At 40.2% G+C, this 12,221-nt stretch overlaps 1 protein-coding gene across 1 annotated transcript; it reads left to right on the top strand.

Moving 5' to 3' along the window:
- Positions 1–4,577: 4,577 nt before the first annotated feature.
- Positions 4,578–12,010, top strand: MYOD1 (myogenic differentiation 1). The gene is made up of 3 exons (XM_034416956.3): positions 4,578–6,290; positions 10,556–10,634; positions 11,120–12,010. Exons 1-3 carry the CDS (start codon positions 5,745–5,747, stop codon positions 11,377–11,379), a joined length of 885 nt encoding a protein of 294 aa, XP_034272847.2. The 5' UTR covers positions 4,578–5,744; the 3' UTR covers positions 11,380–12,010.
- The last annotated feature ends 211 nt before the right edge of the window (positions 12,011–12,221 follow it).

A 12,221-nucleotide genomic window follows, 5' to 3' on the forward strand; every position in this document is an offset into this window, starting at 1 on the left:
GAATGTGTGAAGACTTCTCTGGAGAAGGTTCTTATTTTGGGAAAGGTAGAAGAAAACAGAAGAAGAGGATTATCATCAGCAAGGTAGATAGATTTATTGAGTCCACCACTGAAAGACCAGGTTAGGGATAGATTGTAATGGAGAAAATGTATCATACATGATCCCTAACAGTTGACAACAACTTGATGGCACATAATCATTCTCAAGATATGAGGCAAAAACTTTTCTTCGTATAAGATTTTTTAGTACATCTTTTATCACTTTATTGAGTCATGAAATTCTTTTTTTTTTCATAAATGCAGCAGATATTGTTGTAATATCTGTTGTATTGTTGTAATCATGTTGTATTATTCTGCTGATAGATACTGTCTTAGAAACACATTTTTGATATCTTCCCAAACATTTCTATACATTGTTCTAAATCTGTGCCGGTAGGATTTGGGGAATCCAAATCATATTTGGGATAGACCAAAAATGGAAACATTGGAGAACAATGTAAAATCCCATTGTATAGAAATATTATTATTTATTGTGGCTATTCCCACCTACTTTGCCCACAATCTTTTCTTTTTTTAATTTATTATGTTTCATTAAGATGTAGACTGGTCAATACTACTCAATAGTTATTTATGAGTAAACTGAACATCTGACATAGGGTAGCAACTCTATATAATTTAGAATTATAAATTTAGCGAATATGACATCATCTAAGGAGGACATGTATTCATATTTCTAATTTAAAAAAACATTTAAGGCTGCCAAGAAAAACACATGAGTGTGACCACATAGTCACCAGGAATTGAGGTGACTCAAGGGCATATTTACTTGAATGTGGAATAATGTATTTTTAACATCACTATTCAGTAGTAGCACCTAGCTGATTTTGTTTAATCTTCAAAGAAGCTAAGCAGTGCCGGACTCAAGTAATGGATAGCTAGGAGATTACAAGGAAATCTCAGGTCTCTAAGCTAGACAGGGATGTTGAACATATGTCCAGGACAACAGCATGGCAATTCGATATTGCAGCCAAGAAATTGAGATGGATGATTAAATCAGGATTTGTGGAAGGATTTCTAGAAATTCAGATTGATGTGATGGGCCAGTACAAACTACCTTATCTTTTTATTTTCCCTTGTATCAAACTCTATCTTTAAGAGATACTTTATGTATCCCAATAATAGCATTGTGTTACCAATTTTTATGGAATTTTTTAATAGTTTGCCTTCCTGGGATTCATATAAATAATAAACAATTTCATTATTATTTAACCTTATGAATTAGGTTTCCACTTCTGTTTTATAAACTAGCAAGATCTCTTGTGCTGCTCTAGAATTTTTGTTCTTTTTACTTGAATTTTATGGAAACATGATAAATAAATAGTCTTAGTATATCTTGAATCACCTGATTGTCAACTAACTAGAAAACTGGTGGCAGAAGGGCTGTCTTACTTGATCTGCGGTTTACCTCTGGTTTTCCTCTTCAGGTAATTCGCCTTAGGAAAATTAGTATTAAGAGAAATATAGTCACAATAATAACATGGATCTGGGTTATTTGGAAACTAGGCAAGGCACCCTTGAAACCAAGTAGTGCTGTTTGAATATATTTTAGTACTCCAAGTAATATTGAAAGCAACGTTATAATGCAGAAAAAGAAAAATCTCCACTTAATATGACTCAAGATCAATATAGAGAGAGCATCCTCTAGTGGACACTTAATAGAATGCATTCTGAAGCTCTGTTAAAAGATCAGAGTTGATGGAAGTCTCCAAGCTGAGTTCAGTTCCTGATTATTTCATGGGTATGTCCAGACAGTTTTCTTGGCAGCAGCATAATAGTGACTTGCCATCTTTATTTTTCAGAATGATTTTTAATTTCCCAATCTAGAGCTTGACCCTTGGATTTCCAGGTACTAATCTAAATAATAATCATATCTGAACTTGCTATATATATATATATATATATATATATATATATATATATATATATATATATATATATATATATATATATATATATATATATATATATATATATATATATATATATATATATTAAGTATGTTTCCAACAGATTGAAATTATCACAAAGCTATGCTTGTTCACATAATTCCCATGTAAAAACACTCTGTGGCAACATATTACTGAGTAATTATTTCTACTTATTAACTTATTCATAATTGTGCTGTATCAAAATACAAGAAAAAAAGTAGAAACGTTAGACTGTGTCTTGCAATTTATTGCTATTTACCAGTTATGTAAAATAAGTAATTACTGTATATCTAGGACTATATTATACTGTAGTGTAGTGTTTCCTAACCTTGCCATCTTTAAGATGTGTGGACTTCAACTCTCAGAATTCACTTCTTAAATTTGCTAAGGTTGAAAAATACTGTGGTAATGTAGATAAAAAAGTGCACTGCCTATTTATCTCTGGATGTAGACTTCGATTCTTAGAAAGAACAGTTTGTTAAAGCTTGTCTGCAAAGTACCTCTAGATATAATTCTAATAAACTCCAGCCAACATCACCAAGGATGATCAGTGGAATATAGCAGAAGTACTTTCTGGAAGATATGATCACTCCCACTATATACAGTATATTGCTTATTTGTAACCTATGACTATCATTAAATGTTGTACCTTATGATTCTTGATGAACTTATCTTTTATTTTATGTACATTGAGAGCATATGCACCAAGACAAATTCCTTGTGTGTCCAATCACACTTGGCCAATAAAAAAAATTCTATTCTATATACCGGTAGTATTGGAATACAATGCAGTACATATGGGACCATATAGATTAGAATCCTGTGGGCAGCTGGAGAATAAAAAAGTAAGGAAATACTTCCAAGTAAGGTTAAACTTAATATCTATTTATATAGAAGTAAATCCCAGCCTGTCCAGTGAAAGGTACCCTGTTTCCCACAAATTAAGACATCCCCTGATAATAAGCCCAATCAGGCTTTTGAGTGCATCGCAAAAAGGCCAAGCACTTATTTCAGGGTTCAAAAAAATATAAGACCGAGTCTTATTTTGGGGGAAACACGGTATTTCTAAGTAATCACCAATAAAACATGCTCTTAATTAGTCCATCATTTCCATATTTCTGAAAAATGTTGACTACATCTCAACTTGGTGTCAAGATTTAGAAACCTCCAGCATCTATTTATTTTCCCTGTTTAAAATAACAGACCCTTCTTTCTGGTAGCTGCAGCACTCTCAATGAGCAAATATTAGTTCTCCAGAAGGATAAAACAAGGATTCCCCTGCTCCTTCAGAAAGCCAAATCAACTCAGGCAAAGTCTTTCAGGGCTCTCCTTCCAAAAGGGAAAGAGCTGATAATACCCCTCCCAGATGTACTGCCATTTCAATTTCCCCAAAAGTCCCGCTAAACTGGGGTGGGCACCAGAGATTAGGTTTATCAGGCACCAAATTTGCAAACTCTGTTGGGCAGAATGAAGCTGGCCTTGAATCGCTTGGCGGTTTTTTAGGAGCAGAATACAAAGGGAAGATAGCAACCGAACAAAGGCATAAAACGAAAGTAAATTGGATTGAAGTTGACAAATTCTGCCCAACCGTCCAAAATAGATGTTCCAGGTTGACAATAGGCACCACGTACTCCCCTTCTCGGCTTAGTTTTACTAGTCCGGCCCGAACGATTTGCCTTGGCTTGGGAACGACATGCCTTGCCTAGTCCAGGCTTTCCACTTTTTTGGCCTTCGGAATTTCTTTTCCCACCCCTTGCTGGTCGGCTGGGGGGTCTTCTTACCCTTGCAACAATTTCTTGGGTTGGCTGAATGTTACCAATCATGAGCCAACCCCCCTCCCACTCCTTCGTCCCATTTTATAAAGCACCCAAAGGACTTTTCGCTCTTACTCAAATCAGACCTAGCCGCGGGGGGCAAAGTTAAACGGGTCCGCGATCTATAAATCCTTCCCATCAGACATTGGGAGTTCAATGTCTCCTTCTAACTCTTTTTCTATCGATCTAAATAAAGCACTCTTTTAATTTACTCGCAGCTCAGGACTCCGGCGATTCGGTTCCCGGCGATTCAAAATCAAGTAAATGAATAAAATAATCCCGAAAACTAAAGCAACGAATGCCGGGGATTATTTTGGAAAAAACTCCCAGGCTGGCGGAGAAGAGGCGACATCCCACCCTCTGGTTTGATAATCCCACCCCCGTTTCAAAATCCTACCTCCAATTTGTCCCCAGGGAAAAGGCAAGGTATATAGGTCGCAATCCTACAGGGACTGGCATGGAAAAATGGCTCTTTATTATCCAAAGGGCTGGGAAGAGCAATAGAAAAAGGCTTCATTTTTGTCCGCCTCCTATTCGAACGATAGTTGAAATCGAAAAAATAAATACGGAATCAAAGAGCAGGCACGGTGGAAGCCTAAGGATTTCCTGGCGAGACGCGTCTGCGTCTTTCATTTCCACCGTGAAAATAAAAATGTTGAATCGAAAAAAACTAAAGGGACAATATTCAATAACGAGAAGACGCTTGCCCCGGATATTATGGCCTCCAGTGATAACAGATCGTCATCATTCGTATGCATCTAAATTTAAAACAGGGTTGAAAAAATAATAATACCCAAAGCTGCAACCGATGGCCACGTTTCGGGAAACAACCTTGCGATCGAATATTACCAACTGGATCACCGACGTGCTTCATAGACGGATCAATGAAAAGCAGCGACAGGGGTAAATCAGATTAAAGCAGGTTCAGAACTACGACGGCTTCGATGGAAAAATCCTCCAAGAAGCCTCTTCCAAATAATAATAATAATAAAGCGATATTGGCATTTGCCAAACCTGGGGAAACCTCTATAAATCGCCTCCCAAACGCGTTCGATTTTAAACTATTCACCCTTCTCTGTGATTTCGCGCTCCTGGGAAAAATAAATTTTAAAAAATTCGATGCGGTCTCAAAAGATTATACATTATTATTACTATTTACCTTTCAGTTAGATAGCACAGAGTGTAACGTTCCTGACATGGTAAAATGAAGATTTGCCTTATTGGAGGGGAGGGGTGAGGGAGAAGAGAAAGGATTTTAAAAAGCCACCCGATTCCAAAACCGGCTCTTATTACATAGCTGCATTTATTCCTGTTTTTTTCCCTCCCAAGTTATTCCAAGAAGCCGGACAAAGACTTAAAAAAAAAAAAAAACCACGTTGAAAACGAACGAAAACCGAAACAAGCATCTGAATATGAGGCAGATTTCGACCCCCATTCCGGCTAATTCCCCCGACGGGCGTTTTGACATTTGTCCCCTCTCCAAAACACGGCCACGTTTCTCCCACTCTCGTCTGACGGGCGTCTCTCTTCGGCCTCCCTCCAATCACGACGGCCCCGGTCTCTGGCCTCTCCCTTTCCCGCCCGCTTGGAGACAACCCCCCGCCGCCGCCCCTCCCGTCGACCGGGCTTTGCGAGGCCCGAGGGGATAGGCCGGCAGGTGGGGCAGAGGTGGCTGCGGAGGAACGGCCAGCCTCCTCTCCGGGATAAATAGAGCCACGAGGGGACCCGGTGGGATGGCATCGGGAAGGGCCCGTCGTTTGCTTCCAGGCAGGCAGAGCGGCGGAGGAAGGGGGAAAGCAGGGATAAAGAAGCGGGAAGCGAGACCGAAGCCCCCTCCCGCGCTCCTTCGCTCTCGTTTGGCATCGGAGCGCCCCGCGTCTCCTCCAGCCCGCCTTTCGCCCTAGGAAAGCCCGGGTGGAGAGCCCGGCGGCCACCGCTCTTCCATGGACGTCCTAGGCCACATGGAGCTGACCGAGGGCTCCCTCTGCTCCTTCTCGCCCGCCGGCGATTTCTACGACGACCCTTGTTTCAACACGTCGGACATGCACTTCTTCGAAGACTTGGACCCGCGGCTGGTCCACGTGGGAGGCCTGCTGAAGGCCGACGAGCACGGCCACCACCACCACGGCCACGAGGACGAGCACATCCGAGCGCCCAGCGGGCACCACCAAGCGGGCCGCTGCCTGCTTTGGGCCTGCAAGGCCTGCAAGAGGAAGACCACCAACGCCGACCGCCGCAAGGCGGCCACCATGCGCGAACGGCGGCGGCTCAGCAAGGTCAACGAGGCCTTCGAGACGCTCAAGCGCTGCACCTCCACCAACCCCAACCAGCGCCTGCCCAAGGTGGAGATCCTGCGCAACGCCATCCGCTACATCGAAAGCCTCCAGGCGCTGCTGCGGGAGCAAGAGGACGTCTACTACCCGGTCCTGGAACACTACAGCGGCGACTCCGACGCCTCCAGCCCCCGCTCCAATTGCTCCGACGGCATGGTGAGTCTCAGCGCAAAAAACCGCCGCTAACCGAGGACGCTTCGCTTTGCATGAGGACCCAGATTGTGGGGGGGGGAGTTTTAAGCGGGAGGGGCATATGCTGATTCTCTAAATCGTTTTCAGAGGGGCTGTATTCTTTCTTCCACAATTGAGCCTGAGATTTCTGTTGTTAAATGAGACATGTTTTTTTTAATTTGATTTATATGCCGCCCTTCTCGGAGACTCAGGGCGGCTTACAATGCGTTAAGCAATAGCCTTCATACTTTTGTATATTTATACAAAGTCAGCTTATTGCCCCCACAATCTGGGTCCTCATTTTACCTACCTTAGAAAGGATGGAAGGCTGAGTCAACCTTGAGCCTGGTGAGATTTGAACTTACAGTAATTGCAGACAGCTTGATGTTAATAACAGTATTTTAGTCTGCTGAGCCACCACTTAATTCCTGTTAAGTGAATGTTGCCCCATTTTACAACCTTCCTTGCCACAGTTGTCAATTGAATGATTGCAGTTGATAAGTGGGTAACGTGGTTGTTAAGTGAATCTGACTTCCCCATTGATTTTGCTTGTCAAAAAGTTACAGAAGATGATCAAAACGATTTTGGGAAACCGCAACAGTCATAAATATGAACTAGTAACCAAGTGTCTGAATTTTGATCACATGATCACGGGGATGCCACAATGGTTATAAGTGTGAAAAATGGCCATAAGTCACTTTTTTCAGTGCCGTTGTAACTTTGAACAGTCACTAAATGAACTGTTGTAAATCGAGGACTACTCCTATAAGTCTAAGTGCTGTTGCTATTCGCCTTGATTAGAGAGATGGGCAGTCCACAAGAGCGGCTTCCCCGCATGTCTTGACAGTCCCTCTTAAAGATGAAAAGCTCTGGCCTGAGACGGTAGGACGTCTTGCCCTGAAATTTGTGGCACAGAAACAGGAAGCCCTCATTTGTGCCCCACCCAATCATTGGGGTGGGGGGCAGGATTCAGCCTGCTTTCATGACTTTTTCAGAAACTAGGGTTCCCCAAGTGGGAGAGAGAACCCCAACTTCTAGTCTTGGCTTCCTTAAAAAGCTTCTTAGGGTTGCAGGTGTTAATCTGCCTTTCTGGAAGTGGTAACTACTGCCTTTCTGGAAGTGCTAGGAGGACTTCTTGTTTAGTTTGTGTTCAAGAGGAGATATGGTGCAGTTATTCTCCTTTAGTCAACATGCGTTCTCTCAGGTTTTCTCTGCTTTTAATTTCCAGGACAAAAGAGAAAGCTTATAATCAATCCGAGATGCCTTTTGAGAGCATCTTTCTTCAAGTGCCCTCTGATTCCTTGGCAAGGGAGGATCAGTTTCTGTTCATCCTTATTATGTCCAGGAAAATAGGGAATGCTCTCCTCTGGTGATGAAGCAGGCTTAGTCTCTTAATCCAAGAGAAAGAAGAAAAAGGTCCATAGGCAAGGTTTTTTTTTTTTTTTTTTTTTTTTGTGCTCAGCCTTAGAGTAAAAAGGGAGGGGAGGTTTGCTGTCTTAATCCCAGTTTGGGTTATTTGTTCCCTCAGGAATTAGGGTGGAGACAGGAGAAATTTGATATGGACATTCCTATGCGTCAGAGGTTGTAATAAATGGATGGAATAAATTGTCTCTCTGTTCTGCTTTTAACTGTGTAGTTCCAATTCATCTTTCCATCCAGCCCTAATTGTATTAGTGAGGTTGCATTCTAAGGAATGAGTGCCCACTGAATTGGTGGGATTTCACTTCAAGGGGACATGCTTTCTAATCCACAGAGTACATTTATTTATTCAAGTAACGGGTTGCTTTTCAACAGAAGCTTCTTTGGTGATTCCAACTAAAGAAAAATATATACAGTTTTGAAACATCCTCAGCAAGAGATCCAGATTGGTATACTAGTTAGGGCAACAAGCTAGAAACCAGGAGACCTGAGTTCTGCTTCAGGCATGAAGCCAACTGAATGATCTTGGGCCAGTCATTCTGTCATAGCCCTAGGCAGGAGGCAATGGCAAGCCACTTCCAAAATAAAATGCTGCGTGGAATTGTCCAGGAGTCAAGAATTGATTCAAAGGCATTGGTGCACGGACATGCCCGTACACACAAACACCTTAAGAAAGTCACATATAAAATACTGCAACAGCAACTTCAAATAGTTAGGGGACAAACTTTTTAAGTATCACTCTTTCTGCTCTAGAGGATTTGTGGTATGAAATTCAATCTGTGTCTTCTGAAATTCAACTCCCTCTGGCCTCCTTGCAGTAAAATGAGCCCTTCTGGTGTTTTTTTTTTCTTGGAGCAAATATAATTACTATTTGCTTATGAAATTTAATCACTGGGGAAAATGCATACTTACCCCGTCCGTTAAATGGAACATTCTCATTTTTCTTGTCCAAAGATACACCTCCCCTTTTCCATAGCCATACAGCTATATATCCTAAAGCTAGTATTTTTGAGATGGTGGATGGCAGTTAAAATTACATCCTGACCTCATTCACTTCCTCAGGAACCGAACAGTCCATAGTAAATGCTTCTGAATCTGCTCATTTATGGAGAACCTTCATTGAAAGGTGTTCATTAAACATGCTGGTTCAAAGCCTTTCTGGAAAAAAGCATTATTTGCCAGTGGATCCTCTACATTATTTTCTAAGGACCATCCTGCCTTCTTTGGAACTTACTCTCTAGTAAATGTGCATGGAGTTCTGTGGTTTAGGAAGAAGCCTTACTAGGCAAAAAATTATAACACTGTTGTGAATCTAAGTAACTTATTGAAGATTTTTTTGCAATAATAAAGTGCTTTAATATATCTAATAGCAATTTGGGGAAAAAAAGATTAGCATTATGCCGCAGTAAAATCCGATTTGTAATTTCACACTCTTTTCTACCAACCTTCTTCTCCTTTTCTAAAAAAAAAAAATCTTGTTCATGAGATATTTTTCCCCTGAAAGGAGGAACATCATGGTAACATAAGAGAGTCTTCTCCACCTAAATCCAATCCCCACAATAAGGAGCCCATGAGGTAGGCTAGATTGAAAAAGAATGAGTGTTTTTGTATGATTTAGTGAATTTCATGTTGGGCAGGACTTGGGTTTTCTTGATATTTAATCTTTCGTTGAGCTGATTTTATTCTATTGTTGGGGTGTGGCAGAGGGGGTTACTGTTTAATATACCTGTCAATCGCTCTGAAACCTCCCAGTCTAAAATAGTCCGAGAGTAGGAACCTTCTGGAGGATTTAATCAAAGCACAGGAATTATGATCATTTCAAATGAGTCATGCATAATCCTTGGCCACTGTGCAACTAACAGTTCTCTTGTAATTTAATTTTGTTTCCTACTTTGATGAATATTTGGAATTCAGTTAAGAGTAAAAAAACAGTTCTTCCTGTTCTAAGAGCCAAGGTCCGGTGGTTAGAATCAGGGTAACTCTGACCACAGCCAAGAGTTCAATCCTAGAGGGGCTCAAGGTTGACTCAGCCTTTCATCCTTCGGTAAAATGAGGACCCAGATTGTTGGAGGCAATATGTTGGCTCTGTAAACTGCTTAGAGAGGGCTATAAAGCCCTATGACGCGGTATATAAGTGCTATTGCTTATGCCAGAACCATGGACTTCACATTCATAAAATTTATTGATTGATTGACTTAACTGTTATTTTATTAATTTTTTAAAATGTGCATGGCCACTCTCCACAGACATGGCCACCCATATATATAAAGTACCTCCGGATGCACAACAGCAATTAAATAATTTTTAAAAAGTCAATAGTAATCTAAATAGACCCTTTAAAACATGATCAATCAGAATAATCTTCCCTCCCTTCTCGCCCCGTGCCTGAGGGGGAAAACCAACTTCCTAATGGCCTTCTGGAAGACAAGGAATGCTGCTATCATTAGGTGAGACTTTTCTACCCAAATGGCCAGTAGCCCATTCCAATTTCCAGCACCACTTTGCATAAAGGGCTTGTTGTAAGAGCACATGAGCCTGGTATGTATACATGCAAAATTGTTCCACAAAGTCTAAATAACTAAGATGGTAATTTGTATAATTCTTGAGTTTGCTATGAAATGCAGTAAATATCAAATGAAATGTTTGTGTATGTGTATATACGTGTGTGTGTAATATATAAAAATTCTCATTACAAAAATGAGAAATTTGTGGTATCTGATATATAAAGGACTGCATATCTATCACTATATGAAAGTATCATTACACTTTTGACTCGAGATTTGTGTTCATGTTTCTGATTGAATGCCTTGTATTGTTGGGTTTTGTTTCAGATGGAATACAGTGGTCCTCCTTGCAGTTCTCGCAGAAGGAGTAGTTATGACAGCAACTACTATTCAGAATCACTCAGTGGTGAGTATTTTCCCTTAAAAAATACTCTTCTCAGTTAAAATATATAATATTTTGGGTACCTTTTTATTTATTTACATGTACCTGAAAGTGTATACATTTTATCAAATATACTGTTACTGTTATTAAGTAATTTTCATTGGTGATCAAAATGACCAGTTGTTTTGGTACATAACCTTAGACTTGAACAGTGAGATGGGCAGTGTATAGATTTAATAAATAAATGCATAAATTTTAAAACAGTCCCATTTTGAATTCTCAGCTTCACTTATTCCCAGTTTATGTGCCATTACTGTAATGTCCATTGAATTTGCAACTAGAGGGGAATTGAGTAGACATTTAGCTGAAATCATTCCCTTGACTGCTGAATAGCAATATATGATATAAAACATATGTATTTCATTGTGTGTGGTGTATAAGTGTGAAGACCCCTGCAAAAAATAGCTTTTCAGTATTGTCCTGAGATTGACGGATCTCCCTATCTTTAGATTCAAAGCAAGGGAAGAATTCAGTCGTTTCCAGCCTAGATTGCTTATCCAGCATTGTGGAACGGATTTCAACAGAGAGCACAGCTTGTCCTGCTCTACCCACAGCTGAAAGTGGGATTGAAGGCAGTCCTTGCTCACTCCACGAAGGGCCCAGCCTGAGTGATACCGGAGCCCAAACCAGCTCCCCAGCCAGCTGTACTCAGATTACTCAGGACTCTGCCAACAACAATGCCAGCAACCCTATTTACCAAGTGCTATGAAGTGCAAATATGACAAATGCTCTCTTTTAACCAGCAATCGTACTTAAACCTGCATTTCCAAGACTGAGAATGAACGATACTTAGGCTATTTTTTTTTACTCGCTTTCAAATCTATCTAATAATTCCTTTTTTTCCATGCTTGTATTACTCCAAGAATGCACTTATTTATTGGTTATAAACAAAAGCTATTTAATTTGTATATAGAGGACTTTTAGAATTGTGCACCATGAAATGGCCAATGTTTTTACCGTGGAAAGGTCAATGGACGGGGATCCTTGCAGTCCTGGATAGGCTGCTCAATTCCCATTACAATCTGTATACTTTAAGCAGCCAGATGCATTCAGAATTGCTGCTTTTCTTTGCAATTCCCCCCATCTAAACCCCCACCCCATAATCACATCCACATATACGCAGAAAAGGTTGTGGACCACTTTTTTTAAAAAAAGAAAAAAGAACAAGAGCAATTATTTTGTATACTTTGCAAAAAAGTTTCCATGGAAAGAACAATAAAAATGTATGTATTTAATGTTGCTTGGTTTGTTGTGCAAAACTTTAACTTTATATATTTATACAATATGGATGCTGAGAATGTTTTCAACACTATTCTAAATAAAGATCCTTATTTATAAAATGGTTGGAGTTATTTGTCTTCGGCTAGGGTAATATTGACAAGTAATTTTTAATTCTGTTTGGTCATATTAAGTCCCCAAGAATTTCATGATCAAAATAGAGTTTGGAAAGAACTGGGTGTGCTATTATTGTGCATATTCTGACATTTTCATTGCAGATAATTACTTGGCAAGGCATGCAAACAGTTCAGACATTGTGCTAAGCCATGTTTA

The sequence above is a fragment of the Pantherophis guttatus genome, chromosome 1 (genome assembly GCF_059756535.1).
Source record: "Pantherophis guttatus breed Tessera chromosome 1, ASM5975653v1, whole genome shotgun sequence".
Taxonomy (NCBI): Eukaryota; Metazoa; Chordata; class Lepidosauria; order Squamata; family Colubridae; genus Pantherophis; species Pantherophis guttatus.

Coding starts and splice junctions, on each gene's coding strand:
- MYOD1 (XM_034416956.3), top strand. CDS start 5,745: ATGGACGTCCTAGGCCACATGGAGCTGACCGAGGGCTCCCTCTGCTCC. Junction 6,291..10,555: donor CCAATTGCTCCGACGGCATG/GTGAGTCTCAGC, acceptor GTTTTGTTTCAG/ATGGAATACAGTGGTCCTCC. Junction 10,635..11,119: donor CTATTCAGAATCACTCAGTG/GTGAGTATTTTC, acceptor CCCTATCTTTAG/ATTCAAAGCAAGGGAAGAAT.